Genomic DNA, 21,261 nt, shown 5'->3' with positions numbered 1-21,261 from the left:
GTCTTTCTTCAGTCATACCATGCTAATACATTAAATTAAAAAAAATGAAAATGAAAATAAAAATAAGATAAACGGTATTTTATTTTTATTTTTTACTGTGACATCACATTTGGGGCCAGAATTTGAAAAGCCTGCTTCCTGATTCATTTTGTGACACCGACAGCTCAGAGAAATGAAATGTACCTGGTTGTATAAATTCACACTTGATGGGTTTGCAGGCAATCCAGAAACCCTAATATGTATAGAGGGTCCATGGTTCACACAGTTCCCATCATATGACATGTCGAGGTCACCAACAGTTGAGAAAGAAGGCACGCTCAGTTACCATCATAATTACTGTTTTGCATTTGATTGTTTCATATTCCAACCAGTTCAGGGTGTACCCCGCCTCCTGCCCGATGATAGCTGGGATAGGCTCCAGCACGCCCGCGACCCTAGTGAGGAGAAGCGGCTCAGAAAATGGATGGCTGGATGGATGTTTCATATTCATGGCCGAGAAGTTTTTCTTGTACAAATCTTTACTGCGATAATGAGTTTCCAACTGTGTTTAGGGTAATTTCCGTACAAATTTGGGTTACGTCACCGTTGTCGTAACAGACTTCCATCATAAACAAACGAGCTGCTGTATTTGCAAGCTGTCCAAAAATCAGTTTTTCACGATATGTCTCCTTTAACGCCACTTGCATGTGGTTGAAAGGCCAAAACACAGCAATGAATCACTGTCTTTAAACATTAAATACACCCGTGTTTGAGTGGACCGCAACTTTAAGGTGTACTTTTCCCAAAAATTTCAAATTGTGTGACCTATGGAGTGTTCATCTTTTGAGGGTCTATTGTAAATCCATTCTTTTTCAGTAAGGGACTCCATTGCAACTGATTAATCCCAATTTAATGTGCATTGACGTCAGACGAGGGACTAATTCTTGAACGTTTGACCTCTGGGTTAAGCAATCTGTCCTCTTTAGTGGATGCTGCTGCAGTACCTAAGTGAATTGAGTCAAATGACCAGATGGCTTAAAACATTGCACATGCACGGTCCACAATACAGATACAGATACAGTCCTACAGATAGACCTCGATGCCACTTGGCTTGAGCGGGACACTTCGACATGGGAACAACCAAGGGATGGCAGCGCGTGTGAAAGTCAGAAAAAGAGAAAGCGACTGACCGCGGTATCCTCTTTGAATTAGCAAAAGTCGGCCGTTCTCCACTTAAGCGTGAACTGCGCTCGTGAGAAATGAAGCCGTGCATCACAAACACACACATGCAGAGAGAACCAGAGACACCCGGGAGGATGCAACTATTCCCTGGGGGTCCACGTGGCGAAGGGAAAATAATAGCTATCGCTGGTTGTATCCCATTTGATGGCTGTCTGTGTGAATGGCCTGGAATGGAATGAAAATTATGGCTAAGTTGTGGCTTCAACTCCACACTTCACAAAGAAAAGGATGGACTTGGAAGCAGCATTTAGTGATTTTGATTTCAGTACAACAACAGTGAGATGTTTATTCTTCTCCTTAAGCCTGGCACTGATGGATAATAAAGAGGACATAAGCACACACAGACACCCACACACCATCCAGCCACCAGTGCATCCACCAGCTGTGGCCCTTCATGGAAGGAAGTGTTTTCAGCAAAATTGTTTCCTTCACGTCCCCCTCTGAATGGCGCTATTCAGGAAAGTAGCCTCCAGTCAGTCGGCGCCACTGCTGCTGCCACGGCACATTTACACACTTGTTCGCTTTTATCCCCGCAAGTAGGAGTAGACACACACACACACACACACACACACACACACACACAAACACATACATAAATCCACCTGAACACACTCTCACACAAACAGACGGGACTCTTCTGGTCCAGCTCATCCCTGCAGGAGGGCCTATACTAATAGAGCCAAACATACAAAAAGAAGATGGGGAAAAAAAGGGTCTGTTATATGCTTTTAGTCTGCTTGTGCTTAATGGAAGGGTCCGGGTGGTTAGGGTCAGAGGCTCAACAGTGTGGGTGGCACTGTCGAGAAATGCCAACGTCTTACTGTATATGGCAACAGTGGAATATTCATCCATCCATTTTCTATAACACTTGTCCACATTTGGGTTGTGGATGAACCGGAGCCTATCAGCTGAGGTCGAAGTACACCCCGGACCATTCACCACCCAATCATACAGACAAACAACCATTCACACTCCCATTTACACTAACGAGCAATTTGGAGTCTTTATCCATCAAATCATTCAATCAAATTTTATTTATATAGCACTTTTCATAATTTAAAAAATGCAACCCAAGTGCTTCACAGAGATAAAAAAGACAATGAAAAGAGCAGAAAATATAAAATATACAGAACACACAAACCCACACGTATACACAAACACAGCACCTATTGACTAATACTGTATAGAGGAGCCAGGTGATGAAAGACAGTCTCTGGGAGCCATCCATACCGAGAGGTGCCACAGCCCGCAACCACAGAGCACGCCACCACAGAGACCACCACAACTGGGGTAGACTGGTGGGGACTCTTCACATTTTGCAGAGTCCCCCCAGGCCAGGGGAAACTTCAGGATGACATCACTGTGGGCAGACCGAACGCATCTCCCAAGGTGGAGACGCTGGAGTAAATGGGATAAAAATAAAAATAAAATTGGGAAATGAATAAGCAAATGAGTCAAACTGTAAACTCCACAGAGATGTTTCAAAGGAAACATGAACCCGGATGTCCCGGCTGTGGGACAGACGTGTTAAACACTATTCCGCTGTGTAAAGTACAACCCAATAATTACAGGAGATACAGTATTAGCTGGGTTTACATGCAGACTTTTTTGTCATTCAGATTGAATTCATTCCGAGTGAAGATCTCTGGTCAACTGTTTACGGCATATGTTCCGATCGGGTGTGCACTACATTTAATCGGAACGGCCATGTGACGGTGGCACGGTGGACAACTGGTTAGAGTGTCTGCCTCACAGTTCTGAGGTCTGCGGTTCAATCCCCGGTCCCGCCTGTGTGGAGTTTGCATGTTCTCCCCGTGCCTGCGTGGGTTTTCTCCGGGCACTCCGGTTTCTTCCCACATCCCAAAAAACATGCATGGTAGGGTAATTGAAGTCTCTAAATTGCCCCTAGGTATGAATGGTTGTTTGTTTCTATGTGCCCTGTGATTGGCTGGCAACCAGTTCAGGGTGTAGCCCGCCTCCTGCCCGATGACAGCTGGGATAGGCTCCAGCACGCCCGCGACCCTAGTGAGAAGCGGCTCAGAAAATGGATGGATGCATGGATGCATTAAACAACTTGAAACCTCTCTTTTTTTATGAAAAGTTCACCATATGTTAAAGTGGTGCTTATTGTGAAGCGAGTTGAGTTTTTTTGCCACCATGAAGTGTTCCTATCTCAAGTTTGCGCTCGCAAATCAAAGGAAAAATTCAGCCGAATGACAGTTCGTATCTCGAAAAAGTCAGGCCACTTGTATGTCAAAGTACAAGTGTAGTTAAAAACAAGATCTCCATTGCATACGACCTCTGGTTGGAAGCCGCCATATTTACATAATGTCACCGCTCATTCACGTCTACCGAGCGCAGGCCCGCACCATTGCGATCCATGCATTGCATGACAAAAAACATTTCTGATTGGTTTGGGAAAAGGAATATTTCAAACCCAATATTTGAATAATTGTGCAGTGCTCTTCAAACACTCTTACTTAAGGAAATGAAAATCGTTCCATTTTAGCTTAAAGATAAAGTTGGTATAGGTGTACTGTTTACTTTATTTTTCTCAAACTGCTGGCCTGCAACATTTTTTGGGTTAAAGCTAGGCTGACAGTTACTCAATACAAACCCAGGACCCCTGTTATCACGAGCTCATTGACAGTGTCAATCAAAACTGAGCATTAATATTTTTGTAAAATAACATATTTGGTTGTGCTGGTGTACCTAATGATGTGGCCGGTGGTCACAAATGAGACTGAATCCAAACTAATTAAAAGATTAAATCTTTGTCATTATTTTAATTTTTACAATCACTGCATCATTTGATTTCTGCATTTAACCCATCCCTGTGATTAGCGCTATGCTAATTCAGCAATGGTGTTGATTACAAATGAGATAAACACTACATCCTTCTTGTCTAGTTTTGATCTAATTAACATTTTTTTTAATTATTATTGTTGTCGCTGCCATTGAGTAATGCAGCAGTGCATTTTATATTTGGATAAACACATTCTCATTGGCGGCACATTGGGCGACTGGTTAGAGCAGGGGTGCTCAATGCGTCAAGTAGTATTGGTAGTATTGGTAGATCGCATGTCATCGCGTGACATAAAAAAAAAAAGACATCAGCCTATCATCCATCCCGTTGCTTGATTGATATACATATATAATCGATGATATCTGAATTTTTCTGACACTTAGGTCACGCACATGCGCAAACAACGCTGCTAAAAGTTAACTGCAGATGTGCAAACCACGGCGTAAGTGTGTCAAAACTAACAAGCTAGTCAGTGAGTTACCTCCAATTTTTATCTCACGGTGTTTTCTCTTAAACTTAAGAAAGGGTATAAAAATGAGTGGGGGAGCTGGACCAAGTAAGAAGACAAAAACTTACCACTTTCATACGAAATGGGACGAGGAGTATTTTTTTTCACTATGACATTTTCGAAATGCATATGCCTCATCTGCCAGTCTGCCATCGCATTACCAAAGAACGGAAATGTGGTGCGGCATTTTAGGACTGTGCATGGAAAATACAACACTGACTACGCATCCCTGGCTGATTCACTTCAGTGCAAGTCATCGGAGTAAACTCAGGTAATGACAAAAAAATTTACATTGTTAATTATGTTGTGTTGTGCAAGATTGGCTCATGCGGTGCTGCAAGGTACATCAACATACATTGGTGCCAAGCTGTGTCGGCGGTCCAGAATTTTAGCTCACTGGTAGCGCTCTGCGCTCTCAAACCAGAGACTATGGTCACGTCCCCCACCCCCCAAAAAAAGGTAGATCCCGGGAGGTTGGCTGCTTGAAAAGTAGATCTTGGGGCAAAAAAGTTTGGGCACCCTTGGGTTAGAGTGTCTGCCTCACAGTTCTGAGGACCGGGGTTCAATCCCCAGCCCCGTCTGTGTGGAGTTTGCATGTTCTCCCCGCGCCTGCGTGGGTTTTCTCCGGGCACTCCGGTTTCCTCCCACATCCCAAAAACATGCATGGTAGGTTGATTGGAAACTCTAAATTGCCCGTAGGTGTGAATAGTTGTTTGTTTATGTGTGCCCTGCGATTGGCTGGCAACCATTTCAGGGTGTACCCCGCCTCCTGCCCGAAGATAGCTGGGATAGGCTCCAGCACTCTCACGACCCTTGTGAGGATACGCGGCTCAGAAAATTGATGGATGGATGGACATTCTCTTTGTCTGTCTGTCTCTTACTCTCTTTCTCTCTCTGTCTCTCTCTTGCTCTCTCTCTCTCTGTCTCTCTGTCTCTCTCTCTCTCTCTGGTCTGCAGCCAATCTGCAAGTTTACAACTCCATCAAAAAAAAAGTAAATGTGTTTGATATTTATTTCATGTTAAACACCCTGACGTTTGCTGTGAAGATAATTCAAGTGCGATCGATCATGATGTCAAGCAGGCGTACAGCGCTGCTTTGGACTGGCTGGTCCGCTTAGCGTCTGTAACACCTCTGGGGATTTGAAGCTATCGCCTCTGGGCTGCCAGGTATTTTATCACATTCTTTAGCCTTTCAACACTCTATGGATTCTCGCAATGTGTTTGTATTGACTGGATGTAGAAGCTGTAGGTATTTATATGTAGTGGCTGAAATAAGTATTTAACACGTCACCATTTTTCTCACTAAATATATTTCCAAAGGTGCTATTGACATGACATTTTCACTAGATGTCGGGAACAACCCGAGTAATCGATACATAAAAAGAAAGTAGAACAAATAAGATCAGAAATTAAGTTGTGTGTAATAATGTGAAATGACAAAGGGAAAAGGTATTGCGAACATGAAGAAAGGGAGGTGCAAAAAGGCATGGAAAGCCAAGACAACACTTAAAATCTATGAATAATCTAACAGCAATCCAGCCCCTTGTCAGTCCAAATGAATATCAACTGGTTCCGTCCTATTTGATGGCCTACAAAAAGGTTTCATTGACAAGGTGTGAGTCAAGACACATCTCATGATGGGTAAGATCAAAGAGCTGTCTCGAGACCATTGCAAACTTAATGATGGCATTGGTTAGAGGCGCATATCTAAGCTTCTGAATGTTCCAGTGAGCACGGTTGGGGCCATAAATTGTTATTGGAAAGCCAATCATACCACAATAGATTTTCCTCGATCAGGTGTAGGGCTGCTTTTCATCAGATGGTACTAATAAACTTTACAATAATGAAGGAAGGATAAATGGGTAAATCTACAGAGACATTCTTGACAAAAATCTACTGCCATATACAAGGATGATGAAAATGAAACAAGGGTGGACATTTCAGCAGGATAATGGTCCAAAACATACTGCCAAGGAAACTCTCAATTGGTTTCAAAGAAAAAAACATAAAGCTGCTAGAATGGCCCAGCCAATCACCTGACTTGAATCCAATCGAAAATCTATGGAAAGAACTGAAACTCAAGGTACATGAACATGAAAAGAAGCCCACGGAACCTTCAAGAATGATTTGAAGACTGCTTGTGTGGAGGAATGGGCCAAAATCACACCAGAGCAATGCATGTGACTCGTCTCTCCATAGAGGAGGCATCTTAAATCTGTTATTGCAAACAAAGGCTTTTGTACAAACTATTAAAGAAATACCAGTTGGCGTGTTCAATACTTTTTCCCTGTGTCATTTCACATTATTTCTCTCAACTTCATTTCTGAGCTTATTTGTTCTACTTTGTCCATACTTGGGTTGTTCCCAACATCTGGTGAAATTTTCATGTCAATAGCACCTCTGGAAATATATTTAGTGAGAAAAATGGTTGACATGTTAAATACTTATTTCAGCTGCTGTTTGCTGTGTAGATATATATATATATATATATATATATATATATATATATATATATATATATATATATATATATATATATACAGTGGGTATGCAAAGTTTTCAGACCCCCTTAAATTTGTCCCTCTTTGCAGCCATTTGTTAAAATAATTTAAATTCATTTTTTTCTTCATTAATGTACACACAGCACCCCATATTGACAGAAAAAAATTTAATTGTTGAAATTTTTGATGATTTATTCAAAAAGAAAAACTGAAATATTACAGCCATAAGTATTCAGACCCTTTGCTGTGACAGTTATATATTTAACTCAGGTGCTGTCCATTTCTTCTGATCATTAAATGATTCTACACCTTCATTGTAGTCCGGCTGTGTTATACTGATTTGACTTGATTAGGATAGCCACACCCCTGTCTATATAAGACCTTAGAGTTCACAGTGCATGTCAGAGCAAATGAGAATCATGAGGTCAAAGGAACTGCCTGAAGAGCTGAGAGACAGAATTGTGGCAATGCACAGATCTGGCCAAGGTTACCAAAAAAATTCTGCTGCACTTAGGGTTCCTAAGAGCAAAGTGGCCTCCATAATCCTTAAATGGAAGATGTTTGGGACGACCAGAACCCTTCCTAGAGCTGGCCGTCCGGCCGAAATGAGCAATTGGGGGAGAAGAGCCTTGGTGAGAGAGGTAAAGAGAGGACTTCTCCAAAGTGCTCAGGAACATCAGACTGGGCCGAAGGTTCACCTTCAAAAAAGACAATGACCCTAAGCACACAGCTAAAATACTGAAGGAGTGGCTTCAGAACAGCTCCGTGACTGCTCTTGAATGGCCCAGCCAGAGCCCTGACTTAAACCCAACTGAGCATCAACATTCACCATCCAACCCGACAGAACTGAAGAGGATCTGCAAGGAGGAATGGCAGATGATCCCCAAATCTAGGTGTGAAAAACTCAAAGGGGTGCTTCTACTAAGTACTGAGCAAAAGATCTGAATACTTAAGGCTGTGTGATATTTCAGTTTTTCTTTTTTAATATATCTGCAAAAATTTCAACCACTCAGTTTTTTTTCTGTCAATATGGGGTGCTATGTGTACATTAATCTGGAAAAAATGAACTTAAATGACTTTAGCAAATGGCTGCATGCTAGCATGCATGCTAGCGTATGATTTTAAAAAGGCAGCGGGAGCAAAACTGAGTTCGGTTGTACTTTATTAAAGTATTTAACAATGTACTCACATTATTTTTTGATCAATCCTCATCCACAAATCCATCAAAGTCCTCATCTTCTGTATCCGAAATGAACAGCTGGGCCAGTTCTCCATCAAACATGCCGAGTTCCCTCTCGTCATTCTCGGAGTCAGTCTCGTTGCCGGGGGGCTGTTCAGCAATGATGGCGGCTTTCGCAAAAGCTCGGACAACAGTCAAAGCAGATAGCTTAGCCCAGGCATCCACTTGCGAACCATGGATTCGTTGATCTTGAATTCTCTCGCGGCTGCTCGATTCCCATGTTCCTTCACGTAACTGATAGCTTGCAGTTTAAACTGTGCTTCTTTGTAGGTGCCATTTTCGGGGCAGTATAATCAAACCGATGTTGTTTTGCATAATGCACATACCTGCACTATATACCTACTGGGGGTGTGCATTTAGCATCTTCTTTCACGCGCACCCTTCCCCCTTTAACGTCCGCATGCTGTACTCAGTCACGTCTGCCTTTCCTCCATATAAGCAGCGTGTCGGCAGGAAATGCTCCCAGTCAGTCAAGTGGAGCGCTTATCAAAGTCACACAACAACATTTACAGATTTTGGAACTCGGTGCACACATAAGGTGTGCCGCATTATAAGGCGCCCCGTCCATTTTGGAGAAAATCTAAGACTTTTAAGAGCGCCTTATGGTCGTGAAAATATGGTATATATATCTTTGTATGTCACGCTGTTACCTGTTAAATTGGGCTTGAGGAGCTTTGGTGAACCTATGGCTGAATATCTGAATATCAACCTCTGATTAGCAAGAAAAGTTAAAAAGATAGAAGTGGGGAATGTCGGAGCTGCCTTTCAGAGATGCAGGGGCCACAGGCCGCTGGAGGATTCAGAGTGGACCCGGAGTAAAGTTTCTGCTGGACAGGTAGGTTCCTCACCTTTTTTTAATTTCCAATTGAATGTACATTAAAAAAATAAAAAAACTTCCATCGATATTCATAGTAACTCGATTAACACTATATTAAAATTAAGTCACACTACACTACAGCTGGCCCAATCCCCACAAGCTGCAAGATCTCGTCCAATCTCGGAAGCTAAGCAGGGTCGGTCCTGGTTAGACCACCTCGGAATACCAGGTGCAGGGGTTGGTCAGTAAGCCAATCACCTGCTCCCGTTAAAAAAACTACAGATTAGAATTCCTAATGTGCCTCATGGCATTGAGAGCTCTAACCTAGGTGGCAGCTGTGGCTAGCGTTGGCCTGTTTACAGTGGGGGAGGGCGTGTATTAGAAAAGTGAGGCGGCATTCAAATCTTGCTACCAGTTTTACAACTGCAAACTTCCCCTTTAAGTAAATAAGTACTGACTCTTAAACAAAAGTAAAAATACATTTTTACTGTCAGTTATATACAATAATCATTTTGGCAAGCACAAAACCATGACAAAACCTCTGCACACAAAATAGTTTCACTCTTTTCAATATTAATGAGCATACTGGTCCTACAGAGAAGAAGAAAAAAATCACTGGACATGCTATCAAAATGACGTGTTTGCATAGTTAAATTTGCTAACGTAAACTGAAAAAAAATGTAAACTTGCTAATGATAATTGAAAAAAATACATGTTTTGTGTGGTTTTTTTCAATAATATGTATAATATTTTAACACCAGAAGCTGTCGTGGTTTTTATAGATTGGCACAAGACACAACACATTCGCCACAAACCATTCTTGGAGTCAACAACATTAAAGAATTCTCTGAAATAAGGCCACGGATGGGGAATATCTCGCTTCTCCATATCTCTGTCATCGTCAGTGCACGTTCACGTTGCGCCATGTCCTCCAAGACCTCAAGACCTCAATATTTTGAGATTTTAACCGTGGTTGACTTTATTTTTATGTATTTAGGTATTTTTACGTCGTGCCGTCATCCACAGTGCTTGAAAAGGGTAAAGAATCTATTTTGACCAAGTAAGGAATAGAAAGTACATACTGTATATTTGTTTTTAAATGTGGGGACTAAAAATAAAATGTCCAGAAATAAAGTACTTGGTTACTTCCCTCCACTGCCAATATGCCAATTTACATACAGTCTGTCTCATTTGACATCTATTTTTTTCCCACTTTTAACCATAGATCACATCAGGGGGCAAGAAGGACCAACACAGATAAAAAGCCTCCCAGAGTCAATATGATGCACACATGCAAGCATGGATCATATACTGTAGGTGGGAAAAATAAGCCTGCCTACACGCGTGCATCATAAACAGTTTTTATTCCTTTGGACAGCATTCAGGCTAAGTGTAAAACCACACATGGAGCTGGCGTTACAAGAGCCCCATTTTGCAGAAAAGAAGTAAAAAAACTCATTGCTTTTGCGATAAAATCTGCAGTCGTTAAGAACCTTGTGTCATGTCTATATTGTATGTCATGTCCCGCTTTCTTATGTGAGAGGAAATGTCATTTTAAAGACATCAGCTGTGGTGGGGAAAGCATTTTTGTACATTGGATTTGGCTGAAAGGCCCTAAGAAGCTTGTTTTTATATTAGTGTGTTTTTGTGCACACCTGCACAATCCAATGAGATCCAATGCAAGAGCTGTGTCCAAGTATCAGCTGCACTGCATCGTAACGACCCTCTAATATACTAACCCCTTTGACCTAGTAGCTAAATAAGACATCAGAAACACTTCTCATGCAACCACAATAATGCAAATATTGTTAAATGAATACTGTACTCTCTAACAGCAATATGATGTGAAGGCATTTTTGATACAGCACTTGTTTTGTTTTCCATTAAGTTGTGCAAGTGTACTTAATAGTGTCCTCTTGGTTTTTACAGTTCTTCTTGTTGTTGTTATTGTAGATGGGGCTGCAGCTTACACCTGCACGTTGAAACCTTATTTCCGCCACCAAGCATGAAGCTGCAAAGGTTAAAGGTATCACTTTGTTGGTTTTTCACTGTTTATTAACAAGAACTGTTTATTATCAGGTGGCACGGTGAACGACTGGTTAGAGCGTCTGCCTCACAGTTCTGAGGACTGGGGTTCAATCCCCAGCCCCGCCTGGGTGGAGTTTGCATGTTCTCCCCGTACCTGCGTGGGTTTTCTCCAGGCACTCCGGTTTCCTCCCACATCCCCAAAACATGCATGGTAATTGAAGACTCTAAATTGTCCGTAGGTGTGAATGTGAGTGCGAATGGTTGTTTGTTTATATGTGGCCTGTGATTGGCTGGCAACCAGTTAAGGGTGTTCCCCGCCTCCTGCCCGATGATAGCTGGGATAGACTCCAGGGCTCCCGCGACCTTTGTGAAAATAAGCGGCTCAGATAATGGATGGATGGATGTTTATTATCAACATTAGGGTGAAATTCTATAACTATTTAAACTTTGTGGATTTGCCATATTTGAACCAATTTTGTGTACATCTGGATAAAAATGCAGATGCAGATTTGATTTACTCTGTGAGTGTGAATTATAATGATGTGTCACCTCCGTCTTTTACTGTTTGTTGTAGTTTCAGGGACCAGTGGCAAAATCTGCAGCTGAACAGGGCAGAAATCATCAAGAACATCTAACGTAACGTTTAATAGTATAATGCCTTGCTTGTAATGTCTCTTTTGTTAGCCTCTCCGCAAGATACTTGATTGATTGGTTCAGAAACTTGTTTTCATTTTGATGAAATGAAGTAAAATTCGATATTTTTCATTTAGAAAAAAAAATTCCTAAATGGCCTAAATTTTTGCAATAAGTGTTTTTTTTCATTTGTGTAATGCTAAATTTGTATAATTTAATTTTATTTTGCTTTCTGCTCTAACACAGTTACAGTCAAACCTCTGTGAAAAGTATACTGTATGTACACCTAAGCACTTACACTGTTTGTTTGGCTACATTTCACGTTAGCCCTTATCTACTCATCCACCTTTATTGATAACGGTACATGTCAGAAGTGTAACTTATTTGCAACCATGGAGTCGAATATTAGTTACTTAGAGGAGAGGAGAGGTTTAGCCGTGCCAGCTAGCAAGCGCAGCTTGTAGTCGGTGCGGACTCGGAGCAAGTTAGCTTAGCACATAGCAATTAGCCCCAGCCCACCAACCAGGAAAGAAGGGAGGATGTGCTGGTTTTTTTTGTTTTTTTTATACCAGCTCAGAAAAAAAAGGTTTGCGTGACCTGTCCATGAGTAGGATACTATAGTTGATGCACAGATTCCGGGTCAATCGAGAGTGCTACAAAAAAAATGCAGCCCTGTCTATCACAATTGTGTTGTCTGAAATCACGATTTCGATCAGACAACATGAACAAAAATATTGCATGCCACATTTTGTTTTCTTTTCCCTGTTAGAGAAGATTTATTTCACACTTTTTAATTCAAGAATAGGTCCCTCAGACATTTAGAAGAAACTTATAAACTTTTAAAAAGAAGAGCTCACTTTTACTCACTTTTAAAAAGAAGAGCAATTTATTTTTGAGTTATTTCCATTTGAATCACAAGGGAATGATTCATCCTGCACCACAATCAATGTACCACGTTACAGTCCAGTCGTCTTAAGCATCCTCTGCAATTGGCCTGATAACAAATGAAAAATATGGTGTGCCACAATTGTTTCACTTTTTGCTGTTCGGTCACAAAGGAACCACCTCCCTTGGACAATAATAAAAAAAAAAACAAAAAAAAAAAACAGTATGGTCCTATAATCTTGCATCATCTTTCAGGAACCAGGAAGTGGCCTGCAACTGTTCACAATTGGCAGGGGTCTGTCTATAGCTACACTAAGCTTAGTGTGGCTTTCATACTGTACATGTAGTGTTATGTGGCCCTTTTTCATATAAATTAGTTCACTGTACATGTAAAAGCAAACACATCTCCAGGCTGCAGGCCTAGCAAAGCACTGAATAACCAGTGTTGTCGTGTTTTTCTTGTAGAGAAATGATCATGTTAACCACTGTGTAGCTGTGACCACTCCGGGCTTGTTGCTAAAAAGCCATATGGTGACTAATTAGTGATGAAAGCGTAGGAGTGTTATGTGGCTGCCGAATAACAAATTCAGCTCCCAGGTGAAGACAATGCATGCTTGAAAGAAACAAAAGTGCATAACGGAGATGGAAACATGTCACTTGTATGCATGCAGAGAACATTGGATGGTATCCATCCTGTTTATAGTAGCGAGCGCTTTCATCATGTTCAGCAAGAGCCAGTTTCGTAAAGAAGTCCCAGCACCACTGACAAAGCAGCATTTTAAAATAGCAAGCATGCCATGTGTTCACCTGGTCATTTCCATGGTGTCCTTGGTGAGGTACACAATCCAGTAGACCAGGTTGAAGGCGCCGAAGGAAAGCGGGAAGAGGATGCGAGAGTATTTGTCGATGATGCTCGTGCCCGTTAGGACGTTGTTGGCCGGCACAGCGGAGCCTTGCTGCAGGAAGGCCTGGGCGCTGACGGGCGGGTTGGGGAACGTTTTAGGCGGGCGGTCGAAGAGGGGCGCAGAATTCATTCTCTTCTTCAACATGTTGCTCGGATCCGCCTTGGAGAGAAGATGGAAATTCACATTAAAAGAACTCTAGCTCGATGTAACATGAGGGCATTAATAATGAAAACAGTACTGGGTTTTTGTTCTCCCAAATAATCACAACACGTTAACAACTTTACAGAAAAAAATGCATCATCATATCCTAAATCACCACAGTATAAATGTGTATTAGTTAAATAAGTAATCAAATATTTGAAAATCCGAGGGAAACAAAGTATGAAAGTCAAAAGACACCCTTAATGACGTGAATGCCTTATTTAGACGTTTGGGTTGATTCCATGCATGTGAAAATGTAAAAAAAACTATGTTTAAAATATTAATAAGAAGCAGACAAGAAGCTCAACAAAGAGAATAAATTATGTTTGCTTATTTCTAAAGGAGATTTCAACATTTTCAGGGGCATGGGGGCGGGTAGAAATCCAAACAGAATCCTACATATTGACACATGGTTATCAGCATGCCTCATCAAGTTTGAGTAAACCAAGTCCGTGCGCCGCTCGCTGTAAATCACATGTGCTGTGCTAGGAGAGAAAAACCAAAGTACTTCTGGGAATTGGGTCAAAAAACACCATGTTGCCAGCAGATAGAGTCAGCGTGAGAGCGAGACTGCCAGCCAGCGCAATAATCCAAAGAAGACAGCACGGAATCTTTTACCTGCAGTGGCCCAGAAATAGAACAAACACTGAACTACGAGATTATCCCTGGTGACTCCACATAGAATAATAAAATTGTAGCAAAACCAAAATCGATATTCCGTTTCTGCCACTTTATATATCAGATCTGTATTTTACATCTTTCCTTTTTATTTAAACATTATTGTGGTTCTTAATTCAATTCATCACTTGACACTTTTACATTGAACCACTGAGGAGGTGTCAGTTGTTTTATTTGTGTTTACAATTAGGAAACTCAGGGGAGCACCGATCTAACACAAGTGAAAAGAGTTGACCGTTAGGTCTCTAGTTTTGTGACCATTTAAATCAAACTGGGTTTTAGTAATTTGGCTGGTGTGCGCAGACAGCGTATTTAAAAAAAGGCCGGTCTGCGCCATTGTGTAAGTTAACACAGCCGACTTCAGGCACCGCCAATCAAAGCGGCTCCTCTCATTCCGTTTAAATGCGGCGCAGTGAGTCTCACATGGAGACAGCTCTGTGTGGAAGAGCGATCCGTGCGTGACTTGAGCATTGTCACTGCTCTAGGCTAGCCGGTGTGGCAACAACTGAAGACCCCTTTAGAAATAAAAACCTCTGACAAAATGAAATTGGCCAAAAGATCTCAAAAAGCTGAAAAAAATGCCACAATCCAAGGAATGTCAAGAACAGATTATGAATAGTAAATAATTGTGAAAAGTGAAGTAATTGACATTGACAGGTCCGAAAAGGGTTACAAAGTCATTTCTAAAGCTTTAGGACTCCAATAAACCATGGTGAGAGCCATTATCCACAAATGGAGAAAACATGGAACAGTGGAGTACCTTCCCAGGAGTGACCGGTCTGCAAAAAATAGTGTGTCCAAAGTTACCACAGGTGTCCCAGGTACCAACACTTGAGACAGTAAGAGCCGTCAGAGTGAGTAGAAGTGTAAAATTTATTCAACATCAAAGCGCTGTAACAGTATCCAGGCTAAGTATCTACCATCGACCCAAACTGGATCAATTTAGTTTTTCCAATTTTAAATTTTTTTTCCCCACTGTCCACCACGGCTGATTTGCAGTGATGACCCGCCATCGGAGGGCCCCCGCAGGCAAGCCTCGCGCTGGTGTTCGGGCAAAAAGCTAGTCCGGCCCGTCGTGTCGCCTCAGACGCTGCCCTTTTCTCTCTGCCTGTCTGCCCTCAAACCCTGTTCTGTCCGAATGCATTTACAATAAAAATATAACTCAATATAAACAACAGCAGAGGGAATATATCAAACTCTCCTGTTGTACGGCAAAACTGTTCCGGCATGAAAAATTATCCACTTGTCTGCACGACTAAGCAGTCAAACAGGACGATAAAAAAAGGGGGGGAGAATTACGGAAGATGTTAGCAATAAAAAAAGAGGACTATACCATATTTACCTTCTGGATATATCGGTTCCATTTTAAGTCATGGGTTTGCATGAAAATAAATGTTTTTTACATTAACCCCATTAACTAATTAGCTAACGAACAAAAGATAATCTAAACAACACCGCTCACACTTTCAGGTTTGTAGCCTTTGTACATTTTCCCATACCAATGTTATTTTGTCTCTGTCATGTTTGAATAGACTCTAAGAAAGAATTCCTGACCCACTACTCTGCGGTGGCAAAAGTACTCACACTCTGTAATTAAGTAGAAGTACGGATACGTGTGGAAAAAAACCATACAATTATAATAATAGTAACTTGGCACAACAAAAACAAAAACAAACTTCTCTGCTCAGAAAATAGTTTTCCTCTTTCATTTTCTTGCATAGTGCTCATACTGAGAAAGAAAAAAATCACTGTGCACGGCTTCTGCCAGCTAAATTCTGACAAAATAATCCGGAATGAAATGACAACAGGTGCTGCATGAACAAACGAAACTAACATAATAAAAAATGCTCTAACATCAAACAATTCTCTTAAATAAGGCAGAGGAAGGGGAATTTATTGATTCCCCGAATCTGTTGCCATTTCAGATTCCCTGGTTCACATTGCTCCATATCAGTCAATCAATGAATCAAACAATCAATTAATCAATCAAGAGCTCTCTGTTTTCATATTTTTACATTGTGTCATCATCTACAGCAGTTGAAAATAATAACAAGCCCCTTTTGACAAAGCAAGGAGTACAAAGTGCAGCTACTAAATCTGTTTTCAAATGTAGGGGGTAAGAGTAAATCATAAAAAAAAATTACTCAAAGTACATATACTGTACTTGAAAAATATAATTAAGTACAGCAACAAAGTGGAGGCACGATGGTCGACTGGTTAGAGCGTCTGCCTCACAGTTCTGAGGACCGGGGCTCAATCCCCGGCCCCGCCTGTGTGGAGTTTGCATGTTCTTCCCGTGCCTGTGTGGGTTTTCTCCGGGCACTCCGTTTTCCTCCCACATCCCAAAAACATGCTTGGTAGGTTAATTGACGACTCTAAATTGCCCGTAGGTGTGCATGTGAGTGCGAATGGTTGTTTGTTTGTATGTGCCCTGCAATTGGATGGCAACCAGTTCAGGGTGTACCCTGCCTCCTGCCCGATGACAGCTGGGATAGGCTCCAGCATGCCCGCGACCCAAGTGAGGAGAAGCGGCTCAGAAAATGGATGGATGGATGGACAGCAAATCGCAGGGCACAAACAAACAAACAACCACTCGCACTCAGTCACACCTACAGGCAATTTAGAGTCTCCAATTAATGCATGTTTTTGGGATGTGGGAGGAAAACGGAGTGCCCGGAGAAAACCCACACAGGCACGGGAAGAACATGCAAACTCCACACAGGCGGGGCCAGGAATTGAACCCGGGTCCTCAGAACTGTGAGGCTGACGCTCTAACCAGTCGCCCACCGTAACAAATATAAAATAATAAGTACAGCACACAAGCTTGTGTTTTGCACATCTGCCTCACCGTTCTGACATCTCGGGCCTTCCTGCGTTACATTTGCATTTTCTCTCTGTACTTGGGTGGGCTTTCTCCAGGTACTCTAGCTTCATCCCACATTCCAAAAACAGGCATGTTAGGTCAATTAAAGACTCTAAATTGCCCTTAGGTGTGAATGTGAGTGTGAGTACCCCACTTTTGGCCCAAAGTCAGATGTGAACGGCTAACCTGCGATGGTATGGTAAAAGTGAGAAGAAGACCATTTTAGAAATAAATCCCAAGGAAAAACTCTTCATTAAATATTTATACTTTCGATTCTTCCATTGCATCCCATTTGCCTAAATGAGCCCTATTTTAGGATTATGATTTGGAGATTTATTTTTGGGTGCCACTGTACGGTTCCGTAAATTCCATCACCAGTCGGTTCATCAATTCCACCACATGGTGTGTGTGTGTGTGTGCGTTTGTGTGTACTATACTGTAGATGGCAACCGATCCCATAGAGAAGCTTTTTCTGATGACACACTGGCTTGGTTGGCTTCTTGCTGGTCAAATCCCAGTGGGATATGCTCCTCTTTATCCACTGCTCTACATTTTTACACACATACATACGCACGCGCACACACACGCGCACACGCTCACTGGCATGGCACAGATGGTCACTTACTATTGGACAAGTAAATACATTGTTTGGGTATGTGTACTGTATGTGTGGGGGCGGTTGCAATCGATATGTAAATGTCACGAGTGTGTGTGTGTGTGTGTGTGTGTGTATTAGAATGTGTAGGTGTGTGTATTAGAATGTGTAGGTGTGTGTAAAATAAGGTTACAGTAGCTGCATATTGCCAATATGTGTGGTTTGGGAGTGGGTGCATAGGAGGTCATCTGAGTGGGTGGCGAGTGGGTGTTAATACGCTTGTAGAAGTTACATTTATCTACAGTATATGTAAATGCTGGCTATTTAATACATGGCTGAAAATGATACAATATGAGGGGCCGTTAGGGACATTATTCAGGATTAGCTCGCACAAATGGTTTCACACACACACAAAGTACTGAAAGGCTCACATAAGGACTACTCAAACACTCACATACACGAGTCTTGCTCTCATTAACTACTCAAATGCTCTCATTGATACTACTCAAATGCTCTCATTTACAATACTCAAATGCTCTCATTTATACTACTCAAATGCTCTCATTGACACAACTCAAATGCTCTCATTTACACTACTCAAATGCTCTCATTGCCACTACTCAAATGCTCTCATTTACACTATTCAAATGCTCTCATTGACACTACTCAAATGCTCTCATTTACACTACTCAAATGCTCTCATATGCAGACGTCTTGCTCTCATCAACACTACTCATATGCGTTTACGTGAGCACGTCAATCAGATTCTCGCACACATCACTGGCATTCACAAGCTCATGTCACTCATGCTCACACACAAATAGTGTAAATCTTTTATTAGGTAGTTCAATTCAAAAAGCGCTGCACACTGCACACACTCAGAGTGAAGTAGTTCATATTTAAAATATGTATTATTTTGATGATTGTAGCACATAGTAGACACATAGACAGAGTTTCAACACCGCTGCATTACAATCTGAAATGTATACAGTTCGTTGCAGGCAGGATGGCCGGACAGTCGCGTTTAAGCTCCCCTGCGCCGGTGTACCTAATGAGGTGTCCAAAGAGAATTAAGGAATTTAATTGTCGTAGTGAAACGCGTATCATAGATAGCACTCCACTACACACAGTCAGAGTCAAATATTTTATGACTTTTTTAAATATATGTGTAACTCAATAAATTAGAATATAGTTGAAAAGTTTTTCTTCAGTACTCATAGAGTGATTAAACACGGAAGTACTTTTCAGAGGGCAAATTCCAACCTAATTTCAACATTAAACATCACTTTATTTCTTGAATTAATTGACTATTTCTATTTCTATTTCGTTTAATGCAGCCCTATGGGGGGCACAAGCCAGTGCACACTGTAGGCCAGTCCTAAGCCCGGATAAATGCAGAGGGTTGTGTCAGGAAGGGCATCCGGCTTAAAACTTTGCCAAACAAATATGAGCGTTCATCCAAAGAATTCCATACCGGATCGGTCGTGGCCCGGGTTAACAACATCCGGCGCCGTCAACCTGCAGGGCGCCGGTGGAAATTCAGCTACTGTGGGTCGATGTCGAAGAAGAAGAGGTGGAAAGCGGGTTCTTCAGCAGAAAGAGAAGAGGAAAGCAAAGAACCTAGAAATGAATGTTGGGACTATGACAGGAAAATCTCGGGAGTTGGTTGACACGATGATTAGTAGAAAGGTTGATATATTGTGTGTCCAGGAGACCAGGTGGAAAGACAGTAAGGCTAGAAGTTAAGGGGCAGGTTTAAAATTATTTTACCATGGTGTAGATGGGAAGAGAAATGGAGTCAGGGAGTGGCAGAGAAGTATGTTAGAATAATACAGGACATGTATGAGGGCAGCAGAACAGTGGTGAGGTGTGCTGTAAGTGTAACAGACGAATTTAAGGTGGAGGTGGGACTGCATCATGGATCAGCCCTGAGCCCCTTCCTGTTCGCAGTGTTGATGGATAGGCTGACAGATGAGGTTAGACTGGAATCCCCGTGGACCATGATGTTTGCAGATGACATTGTGATCTGCAGTGAAAGCAGGGAGCAGGTGGAGGAACAGTTAGAAAGATGGAGGCATGCACTGGAAAGCAGAGGAATGAAGATTAGTCGAAGTAAGACAGAATATATGTGCATGAAGGAGAGGGGTTGTGGGGGAAGAGTGAGGCTACAGGGAGAAGAGATAGCAAGGGTGGAGGACTTTAAATACTTGGGGTCAACAGTCCAGAGCAATGGTGAGTGTGGTCAGGAAGTGAAGAAACGGGTCCAAGCAGGTTGGAACTGGTGGAGGAATGTGTCATATGCGTTATGTGACAGAAGAGTCTCTGCTAGGATGAAGGGCAAAGTTTATAAAACAGTGGTGAGGCCAGCCATGATATACGGATGAGAGACAGTGACACTGAAGAGACAACAGGAAGCAGAGCTGGAAGTGGCGGATATGAAGACGTTGAGGTTCGCTCTCAGAGTGACCAGGTTGGATAAAATTAGAAATGAGCACATCAGAGGGACAGCCAAGGTTGGATGTTTTGGAGACACAGTTAGCGAGAGCAGACTTTGATGGTTTGGACACGTCCAGAGGAGAAATAGTGAGTATATTGGTAGAAGGATGATGAGGATGGAGCTGCCAGGCAAGAGAGCTAGAGGAAGACCAAAGAGAAGGTTGATGGATGTCGTGAGGGAAGACATGAGGGCAGTTGGTGTTCGAGAGGAGGATGCAGGAGATAGGCTTACATGGAAAAGGATGACGCGCCTAAAGGGACAAGCCGAAAGGAAAAGAAGAAGAATTGACTATTTCGTTTGACGTTATATTTTAGTTTCTCAAGATGGGGAATTTCTTTTTATTTGCTATGTGCTACAATCATCAAAATAATACATATTTTAAATATGAAATACTTCAGTCTGTGTCTGTGCAGTGTGCAGTTCATCTCTATAATTAAAATTTTTGAATTGAACTACGTGGCACGGTGGACGAATGGTTAGAGCGTCTGCTTCACAGTTCCCGGCCCCGGCTGTGTGGAGTTTGCATGTTCTCCCTGTGCCTGCGTGGGTTTTCTCCGGGCACACCGGTTTCCTCCCACATCCCAAAAACATGCATGGTAGGTTAATTGAAGACTCTAAATTGCCCTTAGGTGTGAATGTGAGTGTGAATGGTTGTTTGTTTATGTGTGCCCTGCGATTGGTTGGCAACCAGTTCAGGGTGTACCCCTTATGAGAGCCTTTCAGTAGTTTGTGTGTGTGTGTGAATGCATTTGAATAGTAAGTGTGAGCTAATCCTAAATAATGTCCCTAACGGCCCCTCATAATACAACCCAGTATTAATCACTTAACCATCATTTGGAAAAAAAATACACTTATTTGGTTACGATATACACACCCATTGGCC

The 21,261-nt window shown here is 42.0% G+C and overlaps 1 protein-coding gene across 4 annotated transcripts in view; it reads right to left on the bottom strand.

Moving 5' to 3' along the window:
- Positions 1-21,261, bottom strand: part of gabra6b (gamma-aminobutyric acid type A receptor subunit alpha6b) — a 51,726-nt gene that overhangs the window by 13,546 nt on the left and 16,919 nt on the right. For 3 of the 4 annotated variants that reach the window (XR_009785113.1, XM_061751430.1, XM_061751432.1), the window contains exon 9: positions 13,447-13,703. Coding sequence is in view for 3 of the 4 variants with exons in the window: in XM_061751430.1 (XP_061607414.1) it covers positions 13,447-13,703 (257 nt within the window). In the remaining variant the exon portion in view is untranslated. Of the gene's footprint in view, positions 1-13,446; positions 13,704-19,158; positions 19,908-21,261 lie in introns of those variants that run through there. The other variant, XM_061751433.1, reaches the window with a different exon arrangement.

This window comes from Phyllopteryx taeniolatus, chromosome 17 (genome assembly GCF_024500385.1).
Source record: "Phyllopteryx taeniolatus isolate TA_2022b chromosome 17, UOR_Ptae_1.2, whole genome shotgun sequence".
Lineage (NCBI taxonomy): Eukaryota > Metazoa > Chordata > Actinopteri > Syngnathiformes > Syngnathidae > Phyllopteryx > Phyllopteryx taeniolatus.
The sequence above is the reverse complement of the archived record's forward strand: the minus strand, read 5'-3'. Positions and strand labels throughout refer to the sequence as shown.